At 31.8% G+C, this 23,740-nt stretch overlaps 1 protein-coding gene across 1 annotated transcript in view; it reads right to left on the reverse strand.

The window, feature by feature from the left end:
- LOC108910578 (protein yellow-like) overlaps positions 1-22,889 on the reverse strand; it is a 79,677-nt gene extending 56,788 nt beyond the window's left edge. The window contains exons 1-3 of the mRNA XM_018715226.1: positions 22,732-22,889; positions 11,085-11,262; positions 2,677-2,922 (exon numbers count right to left, since the gene is read on the reverse strand). Coding sequence (XP_018570742.1) covers positions 2,677-2,922; positions 11,085-11,205 — 367 coding nt within the window. The 5' untranslated portion in view covers positions 11,206-11,262; positions 22,732-22,889. The remainder of the gene's footprint in view (positions 1-2,676; positions 2,923-11,084; positions 11,263-22,731) is intronic.
- Between the last annotated feature and the right edge of the window lie 851 nt (positions 22,890-23,740).

Raw genomic sequence — 23,740 nt, forward strand, 5'->3', positions numbered from 1 at the left:
GTTTTCCGGCGATTTTTCACTATTCTTTGGCAATTACTCAAAATTTTGGGGCTAAACAGACTACAGATTCGGATGAAGCACGTCAAAATACATGAAGCCTATTGAGTGAAATCAAAGGTACATACCACTTTTTTCTTTTTATGTCTCGGTGTTATAATTACACAACAGTATAAAATACACTCATAATGAGAATTTATCGATGACTACATAACAAATTACTTCCAAAAATGTTAATACAGTTAATTTGTACGGCTTTCTTGTTGGAAACAAGGTGAGAGATCAGATGTGAAACAAGATGGCTGAAACAATCGTGAGGTTAAATAAAAAAGGCACCAATTAAAGATTGCCGGTTGCGCGTTTTAGGCAGTATGCCATTTATTTTGATACCGTCTGCGAATGTGATTCTGCGAGATACATTTGTAACGGGTACATTCACATCCAAAATCATCTGCTTATTTGTTGTAGTGTAGTATTGGCTAAAAGAAATCTGCACATATTTTCCACGAACAAATATATGAATGTGAATAAATCTAATTATAAGAGTTGTTCGGAGTACATACCATTTCGTTAGTAGTAAGTTTTATGAATGATCAGAATAATTAATGAGTCTGAAATGAGAACTTAAAATAACACTTGTATTTACATGGTCCGTGTTGACAATAATAGCATTCATACAAGCTTTATTATTCATTTTCCAAAGCGAAATTCCACTAAATTTATTTAATTACTCTACTATATTTAGAACGGGTGACATCAAAACATAATATATTTGTCTAGTTTTTAGACATAGCTTAAATATCGAGGGTGTAGCTAAAGTATTTAATGATAAATCGTCATAAATGAATATAATTTGAAATTTGAAAATAGTTTTGAATCTAGTGTTTAATAATGTATATAGTGCATAGTAAAACTTTTATAACAAATATGCAATTTTTATTTAAAAAAACACTCACGTCCATACTCATTATTCAATGAGTTTAACTGGAGAGCGCTTAATACAGGTACATATATGAAATAAAGGTTATAATGAATTACTTATATATTATTATGTGTCATAGACTTTATGTTCCATTTGTGTAGTATATAAAGACCAATATCCGAATCTGTATATAACATCTGTTTTTTAACAGAATTATTCATTTTCATAATGATCATGTTTCCGTTTTCAACGAGTAAAAACCATCTTAAGTTATGATCGTATAATATTTCCGACAGTCCGTTGTGCATCGACTATTACGGTTCTTCTAGTTGAATGAAGTGAAATGAAGCTATCGTTCGTTTAAAAAGTTATTTTTTTACATATTAAGACAAAGTAAACTTGTTTTTTCAATATTTTTTTAGCTATTTAAATACGATTTAAATGTAAAATTAAAGTAAAAATTCATAAATTATTTTCAAATTATTATTTCTCATAAAAATAGAAAAAAAGCTACCCCAGTTAAAAAAAATGTTTCTACTATGAATAGAAGCCGATATATTGCAAAATTTACAGCGCGCATCAATTTGAACTTTGGAATTAACTTTTCTCGCGCGCGCGACTCGCTTGGACGAGTTTCCCCCACCACCACGCCGCCGGCCGCCGAACAGTATATTTAGGGAGTACCTTCTTTTTAAAAGGCTCGTGAGTCGTTAATTTTCCACATTTTTCAATGCAATTCATGGGAAATCGTAGTTTACGTCGTAAACTTTATTTTTCTTAATATTTTATAAACAATTGCGCTACGATTTTTAAAAAAAATTCTTATCTTAGCTCCTGTTGGTCGTAGAGGGTGCTTTTTTTTTAAATTTGTATTTTATTGCCAGCTATCCATTGACATTGATTATTTTCGGTGAGGTAGCATAAATAGCAACAATTTTATTCAAACGGTTTTTGCACAATTTGAAAATGTTAATGTCAAAAAAAACGGTGATATTTTTTAATAGGTCGCTTAATTACGTCTTTAAAATTAACGCCTGTACAGAGGCTTAAAGTTCATAACTTTTGGAGCCTCTGTTATAAACAAATAGAATTGTGCGAAAACTATTGCACCTACAGCGCCCACTTTTGGCACACTTTTAAAGTATGACAAAACCCTCAACTTGTCATAGGTTTTATAAAATTTTAACAATAAATGCGATAGTTATAAACAAATTAAATAATGGACAGTTTTCTTGTTTTTTTTACAATAACTTTTTTTGTTTATTAACCGATTTTAATTTAACAAGTCTCATTTTGTAGATAATTTTACTCCCTACAAGCTGTCTGGGAGTCACTTTTCGCTAAAATTGATGGTTTTCTCTGCAAAGTGAAAAAACTGTTTCCTCACTTATTTGTTTAAATAGAAAAGTTAGCTAATACATTTTTTTGACTCACAAGATGAAAACGAATTGCCAAAGCACTCAAAGGCGTGGCATCCTTTGAAGTTTTTAATTTTTTAGGTTTTTAGTAGAGTTTCATCTCCATTTAGTTAAGGGATCTATTCAAGTTTTATTGACCTATTTCAAAAATTTTTCGGGGCATATGCATACCTGTGACAATGTACAAAAACTTTACCTAATCTACTTGGTCCTAATGATTTGTCCGTATGAAGTTCAATGGAATTTTTGTTCCCTTAAAATAATCACCATTTATTATCTGAACGTTCTTGGATACACCTTGGATTAATAAATATCTAGTTAGATGAATCAATTACCTACCTAAGGGGAGATTATTCTTTGGTATAAAGTCTTCAAAGAGGATTGCCTCTTCACGTTCCATGTCAGATGGGTAAACGAAGTCTATCACACTCCACTGGTACCAAGTGTAGAATGGTCCGGTTCTCTCCATCGGTGGCAATCTGTCTCCATACTTCGGTCCTCTATACCGCTGCCCTCTGTCTGATTTTACCATAGTCAGTGATAGCAAGTATGGCAGAATATTATCAGGGCGACTTAATCGGTTTCCTAAAAACAAAATTGGTCATCAATATAATATGCAAAAGGGTTTGTGTGTAGATAACTTATTTATTTATTTATTTATAAGAGCGTTATTCAGGATAAGATTATTTTACGTCTCTCTATATAGAAATAAATCTCGAAATAAGCACACCTTGTTTGAGCCATGTTCTAGAACATGAAAAAAAGCCGCAGCTGCAAATTATGTATAGCAACGTCTATTTTGCATCTAGTGGTTTTAATTCTGAATAAAGCTCTTGATTATTTCAATAAACACTAGTGGAAAATAAGATAGATATCAAATAGCTAAAAATTTACAGGGAGGCAATAGAAATTCTGAAAAATCGAGACAATTTCAGTAATAATGAGGGTTTAGATTTATCTTGAATTTGGTAGTGATTCATGAACCGGTTCACACAGCATATACTAGTTAGAAGACTTAATCTCCTGTTTAAGAGTTGCTTCCGAAGAAGCATAATTCTCGAAAGGTCAAGAAGCCTGACAAGATAGCAACTAACCCGCAAATCCTTCAATCAATTCAGATATGATATTAAATGCCCATTAATGTTTGTTAATCATGTTCGCAGCATTGTCATAGTAATTCCCTCACTATGCCTTGCAATATTCGTTCAAAGTTAAATACCCTGAATAAAATTGAAAATAAATGCCTACTTCAAAAAAGTAGCTTTTACTAACACAAATTTATCTACTAAATATATCTGAAGTGATTCTACACATAAAACAAAAACCATAGCTCACGTTGATTTGATTTTTTTCATATTTTTATATGTATTCCTCCACTTATGTGTATAGATTAAAAATCACCCTGTACAAATTAACAGTTCTTGTAAACATATGTTTGGATACGTTTCGTTTTCGAACTAGTTTTTAAATTACAAGAAAATGACTTAATCAATTTTAGATTTTGATTGTTCATTAACATATGTTTTTTTTTTTTACTTACTGGAAATAGCTTTAATTTTCACTAGCATTTTTTTTCTTCCCACTTATTAGGACTGAACTAACTATTATGATCGAGCAATAAACGATTAACAAAAATGTTCTCCTTCTGCATATTGGTAGAATGTTTGGTAGAAGTAGGTAATTGTTGCTTAAAGGGCTATATCATGATATATTATTTTTGAAATAATAATAAAATTCAAGTAATCACATTATCTGTGGCATATATGTATAGGAATTTAGAAAAACAATGTGTTTACATATTTTCAGCTAGGAAGTTTCCTAGTAGAATTCTTTATTATCCAGTTCTATTTTGTTAATAACAGTTAATCAGTATCAATAGTTTTGGTGAGATAAAGATCAAGATAAATTAAAAAAACACAATTCTTCATTCATTGTCAACGTTTCGATATTGCTTTACGCCATCTTCAGGCGTATAAGAGATGTACAAACATGTTTTTAAATATAAATATGTTATTGTTGAACCTATTACAATACAAAATAAGTTCAAGTAATAACAAACAAATATAACAATGAAAATTATAATTCACCGCAATTTGATGTTTTTTTTTTGGTCAAAACTACAATTTTAAATATTCAGAAGATAATATGTAGATTCTTTTACTCACACTCATAATACATAATAATAATTGAAGATATGTAATAGTTATGTATAATAAGCGTGGTGTAACGTTTTCACGAGTGAGAAACAGTTTTAGACAGAGTTCCATACAATACATTTTTAACTACGGAAAAGTGCAAATTACAAACAATCTACTTTATGCACTAGTGTATAAATTGCCTTTAAAAATGTGCTTTTGACACCAGTTAACTGACTTAGTTAGTTAATCGCATATTGATAAAGTAATAATTATCAGTTTAATATTTTGAAAGCATATGGCGGCGAAGTGGCACCTGATAAGCAGCTGTTGGTATTGACATAATGACAAATTAAAATATATATAAACAATTTACTTTTCGCAAGAGTAAGTAAAACATTCGAAAAAGTTATGTTTTACATACATGTAGGTACTGTTATATTGTGCACAACAATAAAACAATAAACTTTTTATATTTGTAATCTTAACAATTTCATAACATTACTCGCAGAAATAAAATTGATTGTCAATAAATTGTTAATGTCGGAGTAATATAAAACGTTCTGCAAATTCCGTTCTAGATAACTGAATTTCTAATATAAATTAATAGTTAATTACTTTTTTTCATTGATCTGTGAAAAAGTAAAATTATGACACCGTCAAATTTATAGTCTGTGCAATGTTATCCTTGTCTCAAAATCCGGAATTACCATCGCGGGTCTAAAAGATGAATATATTTATTTATTTAATTCAATTGTGTAAATGAATTCGGATTGAATCAAATTGTAACTAATTTATTTAGTATATATATANTATATATATATATTATATTTAGTAGGTATATGTCATTAATTACTTCCAAAAAATTTTGTTAAGATGAGAATATGTCATTAATACATATAGGTAATTGTGAAAATTGGATTTTATTAATTTCTAAATATTTGTTTTTTACAAAAAGGAACATATTTGCTACTCCAAGGAATGCACAAAAATGTTTATTGTAACAAACTAACAATTTAATACTAAAAAGGACTGAAACGAATGAAGTAGTTCCAAATAAAAACACTTACTTTTAGAAAATAAATTTATTCTTCTAACTAAACATTATTACACTATTAAATGCATAATTGCAAACAGTCAACAGCGCATGTATCTAGAGGAGAATAATATCAGCCATTACTGTGTATGCATAATGTGAGGTGTGAAATTAATAGTTTATTATCCGAATGAGGTTTGGAAAGCCTTATTCAAATTACACTCTCTATTTAATTGTCCCGTTAGTTAACCGAGTCTTAATCATAACTTTTCTTTTTTTTTTCTAAGGTGTATGCAAATATTTCTATAAAATATATATTTTTCCCTAACAGTTTTGTTAACAATAAATAAATAACTAAAAATAAATAAATAAATAAATAAATAAATAAATAAATGTGAAATGTATCAATAGTGGTAGTAAAAATAATTCTGATCATAAATGAACTTTGTTAACAATAAATAACTAAAAATAAATAAATAAATAAATAAATAAATAAATAAATAAATGTGAAATGTATCAATAGTGGTAGTAAAAATAATTCTGATCATAAATGAACTTTTTAAGAAATAAATATTTAATTGTGCACAGAAAACAATTTAATTAATTTCAGATTTCAAACTATTTTTAGAACTAAATATTTTAGTATTTTTATTTACATAAATGCCATATTAACTCCAAAGAAATAATTAATCTACGGAACATGATTTAATAGGCTCTAACAATTTTTATTTCTCCCAATTAAATTCTTTCTTCAATGTAATGGAATGGTATATTAATATATTTTTCTACAGTACTGTAAGGGGTTAATATGAGATGCACTTTGAATATTGTGATCATATTTACGTTATTTACAAACATTTATGGTGGCTGACAGACTTGTAGGCTATCAAGTCTATTTCTACATAAAGTCATGATTGCAGTATGAATATACCGGTCTATCCAGGTAATTTTTTCGCATAGACTAAGTAAATTACACACATCTTTCCTATCAACTTCGGGTGGAAGGGGTCGGACATGACATATATCATCGAGGCTGCGACTCGGACTCTCGTAATTAGTTGGCTTTGGGAGCGCACGTGCCCCGTTGCATTTTTTGTTAACGGAGCAAACAAGCGCTTTGCTGATTGTTTATTTTTATTATTATTCCACTCAAACCTTTACGCAATATTACAAAATAAAAATGGTGTACAGTGTCGAACAAAAAATGAATATTATTAAATGGTATTGTCGTGCAGAAAGTACAGAGGAAGTCGTTGGTCGATTTATATTTTCATATCCCGACAAACCAGTTAAAAAAAAAAGTTTTTCCGAAGTCAATTGAAGAACCTATAATTTGAAGGTATGTACCAGGCTCGGTCGCTGGGCAGCAACTTGGCATTGAAATATTTGGAAAACTTGTTCCCATACTTATTTAGCAATACCCATATACAGCGTGTCCCACTAGTGCGGGAAAGCCCAATATCTATGTTAAAATGAGGAATATATGGATTTTTCTTTTTTCTGTGTTGTCACATTTCTCGGAATGTACAAATTAAAAATATATTCAACTATACAGGGTGTTCCACTTTTCCTGGCCAGACACCAACTTTGATTTTTTAAATGGAAACACACATTTTTTATATTTTTTTTCGGATTCCACATCAAAAATAAAGGGTACTTTGTGTAGAATAGTTCTATTCAAATATTCACAGGTTTTGAGATATCTCGCTTGAAAGGTTTTTCTAGTCGATATTGGCTGCTTACATTTTCTGATACCGACAGATTATACTAATAGCTACTAAGCCCATTTTTTTAACAGATGTTTAGTAAGGATGACTCTTCCGAATCATGCTACACAAACTGGCCTGCGTTATACAGGGTGACCAAAATATCATGTCAAAATTGCCAATTGAAAAATTGAAAAAACTCGAATTTTTTCAATGCAACCCCCTGTATATTTTAATACCATGAGATGCAGAATTAAATTCTCTACAACTTTGCTATACCTAAATTAATTAGTTTTTCATGAAATCTCATTTCTATGAAAAAATGCGAAGTTTACAAACAGCTTTATGTAAAATAACGCAGTAGGCTCCTGTCAAAGGATAATCTGGAAAATTTTCGATTCACATAAGATTTAATAAAAAAGCGACAGTAATTATTGTGAAATGAAGAAAAATTAGTAAATATGGTGTATGCTGTAGGAGAAGCTCAGGGTAACTGTTTATTGGCAAGTCGTATTTACCAAGCTAATAATCCAGATTTACAAAGATATCCTCATAAAAAGTGTTTTGTAAAACTGAAGGAGAGGTTTGAAAGAACGGCAAATGCAAATTATGAGAAGACAACAGGAATACAGGCATGCATTAATCAGAATTGTCAAATTGGCATTTTGGGATGTGCAGTCCAAAATCCATCTACAAGTGTCAGAGAAATTAGTGATGAAATTAGTATTTCCAAAAGTGTGGTTAATAGAACGTTAAAGAAAAACAACTTCCACCCCTATCATTCTGAGGATCACCAATTCTTAATACAGCAAGATTTTCAGAGGCGAGTAGTTTTGTGAGTGGGCAACTATAAAGCTACAAGATGAATTTTTTTTCTAAGGTGTTATTTACTGACGAGTCATCCTTTGCAATACTGGTCGAGAGAATCGACATAATTATCATAATCCCAGAATAATAAGACAAGACGATCATCAACACCGCTTTAAAGTCAACGTTTGGGCGGGAATATGCGGAGAATATGTCAGTGGATTGGACCACATTTTCTTGAAGGAAACTTAACTGGTAATGGGTATTTGCAATTTTTACAAAACAACTTGCTCCAATTGCAGGGACATATTCCTCCGGATGACTTAAACAGTCAGTGGTTCCAACATGATGGTGCCCCTGCACATTCCACACTGGTTTTCTCATTATGTTATGTAAATTCATAAAAAAACTGTTTCAGGTTAGAGAATACTTAAATGGTTTGTATCCAGATAAGTGGATAAGTAGAGGCGGTCCAAATCCATGGCCTCCCCGATCCCCAGACCTGTCTTGTCTTGATTTTTTTTATGGGGCTATATAAAAGACGATGAAACTCCTCCGACAGATGTAGAAGATTTACGGGCAAAGATAAGAAATGCTTTTTTGACCGTAACTCCGGAAATACTGCGAAATGTGTCAAGCAATTTTCGTCGTAGAATTTCTCAATGTCTAGAGAAAAATGGCAGACATTTTGAGCGGTTACCTGTTAATTACTAATTTAACTAGGTCTTTATTACTTTTGTCAGAAATGCACGATGTTAATTTACTGCTTTGGATACTGCATGCGGGTGTTCTTGTCTTCTCAATTTGCATTTGTTGTTTTTTCAAACCTCTCCTTCAGTTTTACAAAACACTTTGTACGAGGATATCTTTGTAAATCTGGATTATTGGTTTGGTAAATACTTGTCAATAAACAGTTATCATGAGTTTTACTAATTATTCTATTTTTTTTTATTACTAATTCTTCTTTAGAAATGAGATTTCATGAAAAACTAATGAATTTTGGTATAGGAGCAGGTATAGCAAAGTTATAGAGAATTTAATTCTGCATCTCATGGTATGAAAATATACAGGGGGTTGCATTTAAAAAATTCGAGATTTTTCCAGATTATCCATTGACAGGAGCCTACTGCGTTATTTTACATAAAGCTGTTTGTAAACTTCGCATTTTTTCATAGAAATGAGATTTCATGAAAAACTAATTAATTTAGGTATAGCAAAGTTGTAGAGAATTTAATTCTGCATCTCATGGTATTAAAATATACAGGGGGTTGCATTGAAAAAATTCGAGTTTTTTCAATTTTTCAATTGGCAATTTTGACATAATTTTTGGTCACCCTGTATAACGCGGGCCAGTTTTTGGAACATGATTCGGAAGAGTCATCCTTACTAAACATCTGATAAAAAAATGGGCTTAGTAGCTATTAGTACAACCTGTCAGTATCAGAAAATGTAAGCAGCCAATATCGACTAGAAAAACCTTATATCGAGATATCTCAAAAACTGTGAATATTTGAATAGAACTATTATCCCCTATATTTTTTATGTAGAATCCGAAAAAAAATATAAAAAATGTGTGTTTCCATTTAAAAAACCAAAGTTGGTGTATGGACAGGAAAAGTGGAGAACCTGTATAGTTGAATATATTTTTAATTTGTACATTCTGAGAAATGTGGCAACACAATAAAAAGAAAAATCCATATATTCCTCATTTTAACATAGATATTGGACTTTCCCGCACTAGTGGGACACGCTGTGTAGGTCTGGCCGAACTAAACGTGCAGGTGGTAGAAATGTATACGACCAGTTGAAGAATGCGAGCGCGGCCAAAGGAAAATGAGCACAGTTGTATTGGGCTTCTATGCAATTAATCACAGCAGGCGACAAGTGGTTCATATATTGCCCAGAAATGCAGTGCAGTAGTGCGGAATTTGGTGTGAATCAGACAATTTTAATTTATTATAGGCACCTTCTATCAATCATTTATATTACAATTGCGAAAGGGAGAAATAAGAGGGATATTTTGTTTACTAATATTATCACAACATGGCATTTTGGAGACCTTTTGAAACGGAACAAAACAAAATTTACCACCAATATAATAAAATTGTTTGAGAACATAAATAATTAAAATATGTTGTTGGCCAAATGAACATATAATAGAAATTTTCTACACATTATATACAAATTATTATAATCTTTTTCCCTTTAACAGAAAATTTTTTTAGGAACGCCTATGAAACTCATTAAATTTTATTACCAGACGTTTTCAACTGACTTCGGAAGGATTTTACTGCTAGAACTGTTTTGAATATTTTTCATAAGTTTGAGGAGTGTGGATGTGTTAATCGGTGTACGAAATGTAGCAATCAGGAACCGAGAAATTTGAATTTAGGTAGACACAGAGGAATCCGCGCGGATCACCTATCTCATTCAAACTCAAGTTGGAATTTTAAGTAGGTAATCTAATCAGTAATTGATATATACATGACACCTCTGTTAAGTGTCACAAATAGTAACTTTTTAATGGCACAATTTGATATATTTATTTTGCAGCAGGAACTTTTGAGCAAGTAATGAATTATTGAAATGGATTTTATTAGAAAACGGCTCATGCTATTAAAATCTAACAAGAGTATCTTTTTTTATGCAAAATATAATAAATTTTCATATATTCGGTTCAGGAACTAGAAAAAAATGCGTACAAAAATATTATTATAAAATTTGTCGTATGATCCCGCATTTTTCTTGCGTCCCTATAGCAAATTCTGATTTGTATATTATACCGATTATTAAGCATACAAATACTAAGACAACCCCAAAATTTCGTGATTTAATATTAAAACGTTTCGAAGTTATGTAATAAAAACTGTTTCCTGAGTAACCCTTTCAAAGAGCCGTATCTCCCTTAAGGGCTGCAATTTTGACATGTTTTACACACTCTCAAAGTACTTATTTCATTAACACCTTGTATATCAGGATTTTTTTTAAATTTCCTAATCCTAATTTCTTTTTATTTCCTAATTTCTTTGTTGTATTACGGTGGAAATGAAATTATCAACTTACTATGATGTCCATCGTGGGTAAGATTAAAGTTGATTACGTTGGGTGCAACGTACAACGAATTTTCCTGAGGGATGATATTGGCAGGAGGGTGCCAGGTTTGAAACCAGTTGTCGGTTGTCATCTTTGATCTATCAAATCCAATCGTTTCTCAGAAAAGTGAAGTCGCCAAATTTTATACCTGAAACAAGAAAGAAAAGGATAATTATTTCACAGTTTATAACATACAAGTATTCTTATTAATGCTCCAAGCTTTCTCTAATTTTTTTGTAAATATGTGACATATACGCAAAGTACAGTAGGTACTTTATTTCCTATAAAAGGGTCTAGATATCACAATAGAAATGTAACAACAATAGTCTCAGAAGATTATTATTAATATTTTTATATTTTTAAATTCAACGGTTTAAATAAGAAGGCACCTACAATATTATTAACCGACATTGAACAATTTACTTTGAACAGTTAATCATAAATTAATATCATTAAAATAAATTGTCCATACATATGTTCTTCAAGAGAAATCTAATTGTCATCATAAAGATTTTAGAAAGTGATCTTGAACAGAAGAAGTAGGTATAGCCGCCTAAAATAACTAAAATTAAATATTAATTGAAATTATTTTTTATGGTTGATATTAAACTAACAATCAGAAACTTTAATTGTATATATGTAAAATCTTATACATTATAGCAGCTGTTAAATTACATTGACTACCATTTGAATTGCGTTACACTAGATATACAGGGCTAGTTTTGTTAGCATTAGTTTTATAGTTTACGCTAGTAGATAAGTCAAATTAAGATTGACACTTCGACACTTGCCTACTACTCCAGTCATTATGTCCAAAAATAAGGCGAAGAAAAGAAAGTGAACCGGGAAAGCGAAATTTTTTATATGTTATGGGGGGTGCTTAGAAAAGCTTAACTTGAGATTTGAGACCAAGATTTCCTATGTGCATTTTCCGCCATCTTGGAAAAAGGGGAGAATTTTTGTTTTTTGCTATAACTCGGTTCCCCGTCGAGATACAGAATTATTGTTTTATTGTTTTTTTCCTCTTTCGACGACCTGCAATTTAGATTCTATAAACTTTTCACCTATTATTGTTAGTTGTTGAGATATCGAACAAAATTGATAAAAATTCAAAGATTCGATCTGTTTTTTCGGGTTTTTCTTTTTTCTTAATACTTATCGAAAACATGTATATTATAAAACTTGTAGGGGGTGTTTGTACGAACAATTTGGTGTCTTTGTTTTTTCTCTAGGGTGATAATTGAGTGTTTTATCGCGCCACAATTAGTCGGACCTTCGTATCCTATACACGGTGTCCCATTTTAATCGATCACCCCAAATAACTTTTCAGGATGACCTCCAATTGAAAAACATCAAGGCCAAAAGTTTTTTCATCTTAGTTTTAACCCAGACTTAACTTAAGGGTCATTTGGAGGTTAATTTCGGAATTTCAAATGGAAATCCTATTTTTTATCCAAAAATGGAGAGAGCAACAAATTCTACGTTCAGAAACGTATATTTGTTATTGGGTCATATTGACCCATAGGGGCCCTTTGAAGGTCAAATATGTCCCATTTTAATCGACCACCCCGAATAACTGCAGGATGACTTCCAATTGAAAAACTTCCAGAACAAAAATTATAAAGTTTTAAAAGGGTCGTACGATAATGACCTTAGTTTTGACTCAGAGGTTACACTTAGGGGTCATTTGGAGGTCAACTTCGGAATTTCAAATAGATATCCCATTTGTTTTATCCAGAAATTGAAAGAGAGATGTATATTTGATCTTAGGTCAGATTGACCCTTAGAGCCTCTCTGAAGATCGAAGCAGCTTTCCGACTGAATTATTATGGCAAAGGTTGATTGATTTTTGTGGCAAATTCTATACAAACTACCTTGGTCATGATTTATGGTCTGGAGTCAAATTTAGGGGTCATATAAGTTGATTTGACTGAAAAACCGTTTTGTACCAGACGATTTGTATGACATAACCTAGATGTCCGGTTTTCTATGGATAACAAATTTTGACAACTTTTCACTCTAGTTAAAACTGCGGTGTTCTTCACACGACATGCGCATAAATGGTGGATATGGCAGAATGTAGAAATTTAAATTGTGACAGTTGTTGATGGTGATTCGATTTGTATTCAAAATGGAAACTGAACTAATTGATAATTCACAACTGTTTACCTTTGTAGAAAGGTAAATGTTGAATAGGTATTTTATTAATGCATGATAGGCAGATTTTTTTGTTTTTAGATGAACAGCTGGTAAATATAGCCTAAAAACAATATTGAACAACATTTTAATTTACAAGGTTAAGGGGGTAATACGAACCCTAGTTTTGAAGAGAATCGAGCTGCATGTGATATGAATCAACAAAGTAGTACTATTTCTCTCGATACCTCATTGGTTTCAGGAAGAGATACATTTCCAGGATTAGAGATGATATATTGCAGTTGATTTATTTTTTATAAAAAATTCCGATAAATGTAACTCCTATCGCGACTGCATTTTCTTCCAATGAATAATATGCCAAGAATTTGGAAATCATCAGAACAGAATTACAAAAAAGAGAGAAACTAAGCGAAAAGCGACACAACGAAACGATGGAGAAGTAATCAGAAGCTACAAATGCATTAAAGAGTATTGCTGACTCATTTGCTGAAATGTGTGTTAAAAAGTGATACTTATTAATAAAACGAAGAACGACGGAACGAATATTTATCTTTTACACAGAAGTGTTTAGTTGTTACCTTTAACTCTTGAGATTTTTGTTTTGTTAAAAGTTTATTCTTTGTATGTTGTAGTTACACTTTATATATTTTTGTGTTTGACAAATACAAAATTTTATTTTAAATTAATAGTATATGTATATGTCTGATTCTTGAGAAAATGTTTTCACTGTTGATACTTTACATATCTAAAACTATATTATACATAATATCTACAGCTATACACGTAAAGTGTAACTAATAAATAAATTTGAAACAACAATTTAAACCGGCGGAAATCGTTCGTATTCATCAGGCAAGATTTCCTATGACGTCATTCAACAGGGAGTACGATTTGTCCGGGTAATACAATTTTATCCGGATTTTTACCAGGGTGAAAAGTTTTTAGCTGCTAGGTGCAACAGTCCCGTCGCCGTCCTGTCAAAATGAACAAATATTTTTGTCTTGTCGCATAATTGCTGGTGAAATGATATCATTTCTTTGGTGAGACGGTGAGCTTAGGTTAGAATGATTTTGCTCTTTGCTTAACAATTTCTGCTACCACTGTTCTGTTCTAAAATACAAAGTATATACAAGAGAAGTAGTACGTAATTTGTGATGACAACTGGCATAATCATGACAGCATGACAGCATAACCTCAAGTATTTTTCTGGGATTTAAAACACCAAAAATGAAGTATAACTTCAAGGAAAAGGGAGAACAGCCTTGAGTTATCAACACCTCAGTTTTATCAAATCGAACAAGGAGCTTAATATTCTGAGTCGCTAATGGTTGCTAATAATTACCATCTCTGTCAAAAGTCAAAAGGACTGACGCTTGCTTTCAAATTTTGACGTTTGTAAACCGTCAGAATCCAAGATGCATTGGGATCAACACCCTCAGGTCTGTCAAATTACGCATTTATCATTATTAATTCTTATATTTGTTATCTCTTTTTGATGCACGCTTTTTTAGATCTGACATACAGTCACTAGATAATATATCTAGTGACTGTAGATCTGACGGTACCGACAGCGTTGCCTACTGATCAAAGACAGACTAACTTCCTCGGAAACCGTGGGCAACTTCAATAACACTCTTGTTCTTTAAATCTAATAGTTGTGAGTAGTTGTGTGTAAAAGATATGGGACTGTACTTCCACTAGCAATACTTATATAAATATTACATAAATATTTTACAGGGGTACATTTGCAAAATTTCGATTTGACATTACACATCTTAGGTCAAGCTAAGTTATTTATGAAAATGAAGTAAACGTATTCTATTACGCTTTCGAAAATTAATGAAAGCCCTGCGTGTATGGTAATATTTCAGTAGAAAATAATAATCTAGGTATAAACATAATTTCACTTAAATCGTTCTAGGAAAGACAAAACTTAATTACTCTATAGATTAATTATTTCCCTTCATAAATACATAACAACTATAGTAATAATTAGAAGTAAGAAATTGTATTTTTTATGTACCAACAATTTAGTTTCTACTTACAAATATGAATCCTTGAAAGAACTACTAAAATTCTTCTAAATTGTCTTAATACGTATTGATATAATTAGTTATAAATATCTAGGAAATAAATATAATAATGGCAGCACATTGCATAGGCAATGATTATTGAGCGAATAATCATATTGAGTATACATTTTATTTCCTTTTTTTTTTCTTCTACAATTTTCAGTACTAAAAGGATGCACTTTTTACACAATTTATATTAATTTACATTAAATATTATCTCATGTCAACTAGGTACGGGATAAATCAGTTTTTTTTTACGGAAGATTTTTGTAACAATAAATCCATAGGTTACAGGATATGTCCTTCATGGGGTTCATTCTGATAAGGCAATGTCATTTATTAGATGAAATATACCGTGTAATTATAATGAGTGACAACAAAGTGCAGACGCGATTAAACATGGAAGACTATATCTGCCAAATGGCCGCTTCTGCTGCAAATTCTAATTATTTTTAGGAAACTTTTCAAAACTTCTTCGCATATCTAATTGCGGACGTATTTCGCCAATTACAGGTCGGATATTATGTTTGAGCACTTCAATCGTTTCTTTAGTTTATCGTACATCTTCCCCTTCACATAATCTCACAGAAAGAAATATAGCAATGTCAAGTCACATAATTTAGGAGGTTAATTGAAGTCCTCGTGATGCGAAATGATATGTCCAGGAAACTGTTCAAGCAATAAAGCGTCGTTTCACGGCTTGTATGGCACGTAACCCCATTCTGCTGAAAATAAACGTCTTCCAGATTCAGTTCTTCAATCGTAGACTAAAAAATTCAGTTAGCTTATTTCGGTATTAGAATCCATTGACTACAGCGGCTTCGTTTTCGTAAAAATACGGCCCTCTGGCGCCACGACTCCAAAAATTGCAGTATTTAGTTGATGTGGATGGAGAGGTTCTCTGCCAATCACTCTTGGGTTTTCGGAGATCCAGATGGGACTATTTCGTTTATTTACATCATTCACTCAGCGAACGTACTGTTATGTATGGTCGTCGGTTTCAAATCTTGCATTAGTTGGACCTCATAAGGATGTAAGCCTAGATCTTTGTGGAGACTGGTTTGTGAAATGCCACATGACTGTGAACTGTGCAATGGATATATTTTCCTTGACACTTTCAGATACGACAGCAATGTCTTCGTTTGATCTGACTGACTGAGCATGAGTTGGGTTCTTAATATCAACAATCTGCCGTATACGTTCAAATTCAGCCACTAAATTTACAATTGCTGTACGAGAAGGCGCACTTCTGTGACCAAATCCGGTACGGATTTTTCGAACTGTCTCCGCGAAATTTCCAGTGATTTTTTATTACTTGTAAGCGTTGTCAAAAGGAATGTCGATCCATCCTTACTAATCGCGTTGTTTATAACTATCGGCATCTATCACGAGTAAGAAATGGCGTGCGATAAAATATGAAACTTCTTAATGGAATACCTGACAGTAACATTTTAATTAGAACATGTTTCTAGTAGATACCAGTTTTTAATGTAAATATAATCATATATTTGATAACACAGCCACACAAAGAAAAGTCCAAACCCAAGAGACTCACATATCATTTCCGAAGGAATTCGATGCGCTGAATACGATCCTGTAGTAAAAATTCATGACTTGTCTATGAATTTCGAAGAAAAGTGAAATTTTTGGGTGAAAACGCCCAAATATGGGTCAATACTAAATGTTGTTCAAATATAACAGTTTCGTAGTATTTTGAAGCGCTGAATACGATGTCATTGGTAGAATTTACCCATGACCTGGATATTTCTCAGAAAATCCACTATTTTGGTGAACACTGGCCCGAATAAGGGTCAAAACTAATTTTTTTTTCAAAATTTTTTCCAAATATATAATTTTCTCAATATTCTATGGCGCTCAATACGATACCATTGGTGAAATTTACCTCTGACCTCGATATTTCTCGAAAATCCAAAATTAGTGCTTTTTTACAGTTGAAAATTAAAAAAGTAATTACTAAGAACTTTATAAGAAACTTAAGGGAAAATTTTACTTCCAATATCAAAATCAAAAATTCCAAAATTATTGACCACTTTGTTTGACATTATTCATTATCGCAATTTAAAACAAGTTACAGCTTTAGGATTAAAAGTTGAAGAAATTTTGTTGGATGAAACTATATATTGATTTAGATACAAAATGAAGAAAATTAAGCAAAATTTTTTATAAATTGATAATGCTGTTTTTAGAAAAACCATGGAAAATGTTAGAAAACATAGAGATGTAAACTTAGCTTAAGTTGGTATAATGCAGACCATTATATTTTAAAGCCAAATTTTCACAGTTGCACAATTTTTGATAAAGATATAGTTACAATTTAAATGAAACTATTGAACATGTATGTATATTATGTATATATATATATGTATGTATATGTAGGATTTAGTATGTTAGATATTGCGAAAACAATTGTGCATGATTTTTATTACAACTACCTACATTGAAAACAAATTTAATGATAAAGCAAAATTACTGTCACTGATTCTTTAATATATAATTTTTTTGTTGACGACATATACTTATGAACTTATTATAGATGATATTAATAAATTAGTAGATAGTAATTACTTTTTTAATTTTCAAGTCTGTAAAAAACTCTAATTTTGAATTTTCTTAGAAATATCGAAGTTAGAGGTAAATTTTACTATTGGCATCGTATTCAACTCCTCAAAATACTACGAAAATTATATATTTGGACAAAAATTAGGAAAAAAATTAGTTTTGACTCATATTTGGTCATTTTCATCAAAAAATTTCAGGTTTATCCTAAATTCATAGACTAATAATAAATTTTGACTACAGGATCGTAATCAGCTCATCGAATTCCTTCGGAAATGATATGTGGGTCTCTTGGGTTTGGACTTTTTTTGTGTGTGGCTGGTAATTTAATGGCAGAGTGACCGCAAAATCCGCCTGTTTTTGCGTGGTGTGTAGCAAGAAAAATCTAGGTGAGCATAATTCGATTTTTGCAATATTTGCCCGACTTACCCCTACTTAAGGGGTGGAAACCACCCCTAAAACAAGAAAAATGAGAAAATAGTCGATAAATTCTTGGGAAAATTGGGGGAATTTCACATGGCAAGGGTAAAATCAGGAATGTCCTTCTAAAAATGCTCATGATAAATCCACCCCCGCGTGGGGGTAAAACAAAAGATCGAATTATGGGGCCCGTCTTTCGTATCATTTGTCGGGTAGTGGGGGAAACAAAGTACTTCATGAAGTGGATATCATTCCCCGTTTGCTATCGGCAATAGGGGTGGTTTTACCCCCACGCGAGGGGTGTTTTTCACCTTGAGCATTTTTAGGAGGGCATTCTTGATGTTACCCTTGCCATGTGGAATTCCGCCAATTTTTACCCAGATTTTGGTGACCATTTTTTCTGTTCTCTTGTTTTAGGGGTGATTTCCACCCCTTCAGTAGGGGTAACTGATCAGAATCCGACAGAAGAACGAGTTATGGGGGCATGTATTTCATATCATTTGGATTTATAAGGAAGAGTGGCACAAAAAAGGCAATTTATTAAGGAAACATCATTTGCCGCCGGTTTTCGGCAATAAGGGTGGTTTTACCCCGACGCGGGGGATGTTTTTCACCTTGAGCATATTTGGAAGAACATCCCTGATCTCTTCCTTGCCATTCAAATTCCCGCCAATTTTTACCAAGAATTGATCGACCATTTTCTCACGTTTCTTGTTTTAGGGGTAGTTTCCACCCCTTAAGTAGGGGTAAGTCGGACAAATATTGGAAAAATCGAATTATGTTCACCTAGTTTTTTCATGACGATCAATTTAAGCCCACGGAGACCTCTGGACGACCTTCCCCGTTCTTGCTACGCACTACGCAAAAACGGGCGAAAAAATGGGTTTTTTTGCTGTTACTCTTTAACAATAAAAATTTTAGATTTTAGATAGATACTGTACATATAAACATAAAATTATGATCTATTATAGCAGTCGACAATTAGATAATCGCAATATCTAATTATTTATTTATACATTAATGTTTTTAGTTTAAATATACTTGAAATTTTAATTAAGTTATTACGTCAAGTTGGTTAAAATATACCTATTTAATTAGTTCAATATGAAACAGTAAGTATTCTAAATATATTATTCAAAATCAGTACGTAATATTTCACTGTCGCAACCTTGATATGGATAGGTGAGTGTTAAGCAAGATTCATTATTCAAGTAATTGTTGTCAAAATTATTATTAATAAATTAAAATTTAATTACTTTAAAGCTAATTCAAACAAATTAAAAAAAAATCTAAAAGTCCTATGAAATGACTTCAAATACATAATGCTTTTCGACACCAATAATCTAAGTATACAAAATAACTAACTTTATAAAGATTCTTAATTGATAATATGGGAAGCAACTACTGAAGTAGTTGGAGTTGGGGTATGAAGTCCACAGAGTAGTGGTTTCCCGCAATATCATCCATTAATAATCTTGTTTATGAGGTTAGATATATTTTGCATACCTAGATTATTGGTGTCGAAGAAGATTGTTTGACATTTGATAAGATTTTTAGAAAATTCTTTGACTTAGCTTATTATCTTTAAAATGAAGTAAAAATATGATAGTGTCTTAAGTGAATTTCAACAATTGCCCCAAGCAGAACCGCACCGAACAGCCACAAACCGTTCCAGACAGGACTGTCAACCCCGCCAGAGACGATGCTGTCAACGGAGATGCCCAGGATGACAAGGCGCGGGAATGGGAAAATTTTACCGACCTTTCCAAAGTTTCCGCGTCGCTCCCAAAAACCTAGAAATGGGAAGGGAGGGAAATCCGATTAGTGGAAATGGTGCCGAAATAAATCGGACCACGCAAGATAGTCTCTAACGTAGATGCGCCTCCCTGTGACCGAACGTCGACCCAATCCATCGGCAGATTATTATTAATCAGTTTAAGTTATTTGACGTTCGACAATGTTAGCATAGCACTTATTCCGAGTCTCAATTCGTCACGGAAATTTGTGGCATCATTTGATACATACTTTTTAAAAACACATCAATATCACATACAGACGTTTCTTTGCAGTAGAGCGTAAATTATTGAATTATACGTGCAAACCATGCGCATCGAAGTAATTCCCTATTAGCGTAGAAATTGTACAGCATATGTGAAAGATACGCATAAATTACTCTTCTACATTGCCTTCTGTAATAAATTCATGTGTTTAATTAAGAATAGGTCTCATTAATGAAAGAATACTGAGGCTCTGCGGATGGTTGATTATAATACGTTTTTATGTTGGTATCAAGGAGCTACATGACTTCATTTGACAAGAATTTTAGGAAAATGCTTAAAATTAGCTTGCATTAGCTTACTATTAAAATAAAATACATTTAACACTTAATTAAATGTTACTCGTTTTCCATCTACAGGAATAATTAATTGTGATTGTTTTTTTTTATTTTACCAAAAAGTATATGTTGAAACGAAAAAAATGAGCACCGGCAGAATTACGATGATTTTTCTAAGCAGCTTTTTTTTTCAAAGGGTTTAAATTAATATCTCAGAAACATCTTGATTTCGTTATAAAAAATTGTGACTATTCAAGTATTTAAGACACAGAAAGGTATACTTTCACCAAGTCAAAATTCAATTATGTCAATCATGTGAACTACCTATTTTTGCCGAAATAAAAAATAAAAAACGAAAAACAAAAAAAAAACTATTTTTCTCAACAATTTTAAGGTTAGGTAAGTAGGTTTAAAAAGTGACAAAAGTTGTAGATTTTTTCATGATCGTCTTTTGTATTGGATACTTTTTTTGACGTCAACTTTCGCCGAAAATCGCAATAATACCATTTTCGCCCCTTTTCAACCTCTAAAATCAATTCTCCATGCACCACCCCCGCTCATGCATTTATTTTTGTACGTGTATTATATGTGCCTTTACCATTTCCACTTACAAAAGTCCAGGAAACATTTTTTTTTCTCTACTTTATAATGGAGTCTGTAGACACACGTTTGGGGACTTTATATGAGACCATTCACTATAAATTTTTATTTTAGTTTCATTCTTTATTATAAATATCTTGCTTAGTAAAAATTTCTATTGATAAATATTTCCCTATTATTACAATTACAATAATACCTACTAATTAATTCACATGCCAAAATAAAGAAGTTTCAAATAGTACAAAAAAAATGGAAATTATCTTGATTTATTCAATGTATTAAATACAAAAAAGCAACAAATGAATAGCAAAACGAGGCTGTATTTATCTTAAGTAAGAAAAATACATTTAGTTTGATGCAAATTTTGATTTTTGGTTCAGCAAAGTTTTTTCCATTTTCCAGAAGTGAGAAAACAATAAAATAATTAGATAGATTGCATTAATAGTGTCAAAAATTATTTCATTTTTCTTAACACAAAAGTTATTTATGAAAGGAAATCAAACTTGTTCAGAGCGTCTAATAATAAACCATCCTAAATATAAAATGAGTTTCAAACTAAATACTATTTATAAAAACACATGCCAATTTTGAACTTCATTACATTTAGGCCTGTTTTTTTAACCTTCTGATTTTATTTATCAGTTAAATCCATATCTATCTCACATTAAACATATGCATAAGACGTTGGAATTGATTTAATTGACAGACGAAAAAAACGGCCCTAAAATATTATTCGATGAATTACGGAAGTTATTTAAACTGTATCTAAACGTATTTAAAAGGTGTAAAAGCCATCTCTCCACCTCTCTAATTTGTACAAATATTTAAGGAATGCCCTACCCCTCGCACTTAACCATTTTTATTTAAATAGTTTAAAATTTGGATTTACAATTAAAGGTTCTGCAGCTGAAGATTATTTTACTGCAACCATATCTTTTGCACAAAAAAAACAAATTAAATTGCTTGCAAAAATCTGCTAGTTTGTTTATTTTCAACCAATTTCACTTAAAATTAAATACTAAAATTCGCGTTTTTTTTAAACAATAGACAAAATTGTGAAAAACAGAAAAGTTTACGCCACCAAAAATGTAGAAGACAAAATCAAAATAACTATTATTTATTCCATATTTATTTCTTGAAATTTTGTTAAATTCAAGTTAATTCTAGAAACAGGAAAATTAATATTTTTTTCTTCGACATCCTACAGATTGAGAATGAGCACCTTTTAATTAAAGCACGTTTGGCTAAATCATTCAGTTTTCACATCAATGAGACATGCATTTTAACAATTTTATCTTTATGATTTTACTTTGTTGCCAAATGTCTTTTTTCCGCTGAAAGAATGATTTTTGAGGTCTTGATACCAAGAACCATCAATAATGACACACTCTGTATATTAATAATTTTGTACCTTACTGAAATACCTACTTTGTAAAAAAGAAAACAATGCATTTACCATTTTAGAACCATCCAAAGAAATAAAAAAAACAAACAAATCACAGATATCCTCTTTCCGAATGCAGACACAATTAAAAATCACTTCGCGGTACTCCAAATTCGCATGGACCGCGGCGCTAGCAAAAAGAAAAATGACGCACTTTGCGGTAAGTTATGTTTATAACGGTTGATCAGCGTCGACTGTGAAAGCTGGGTAAGCTCGCACGGACAAATAGGTACCAATAAAATTTCCTTCGGCGTGAACTTTCAATGCGTTTCGCCTCAAGCTTCATTCCATACGGCGGAGGACCACCCGCCCATAAAGAATGATTAGTCGTACCGATAATGGGAGCGCAGCTGTAGCACTTTTACTTTCCTTATGTCGGTCATGTTGCTTATTAATTAATTATGATATGACCGTCTGTATTTTTGACATATGCGGTAGTCTTGTTAAAAATGACTCTTTCTGTTTTACGCCACGTTCCCGTTTCATTCATGGTTTGTAAATACATGTTTCTGACGCATTTAAAGTTAGTAAGCCACTTTCAGGCAGGCAAGCAGTAGTTCTGCCGGAATAGAAGAATTTAAAAACAAGTTTTAATAAACAACAAATATTTTCTTTGGAATTCAATTATATAAAGTACTCAAAGTATTCACCATTTACCCCCTGACAGTAATGAACTCGCTGAACAAAATTTTGTAGTGAATCTAAAACGGTGTTGTTGGGAGGAATAGTGGAAATTTCATGCCTTATCCTTTCCCGCAACTCTTCGATATTACCTATCTTTGAAGGCCACATTTTTTATATGACCTCACAGAAAAAGGTCAAGCGGGGTGAAATCGGGAGACCCAGCTGGCTATTCAATTGCCCCTCTGCGTCCAATCCATTTAACAGGAAAAGTTTCATCTAGATATGCCCGTACCACACGTTCAAAATGTGGAGGAACCCCATCACGTTGAAACCATATTTGTTCTGCCGGTAAATTGGGATTGTTATTGTTCGAAAATAATCGTATAAGCTCTGAAAT

The sequence above is a fragment of the Anoplophora glabripennis genome, unplaced genomic scaffold (assembly GCF_000390285.2).
Source record: "Anoplophora glabripennis isolate ALB-LARVAE unplaced genomic scaffold, Agla_2.0 scaffold152, whole genome shotgun sequence".
Taxonomy (NCBI): Eukaryota; Metazoa; Arthropoda; class Insecta; order Coleoptera; family Cerambycidae; genus Anoplophora; species Anoplophora glabripennis.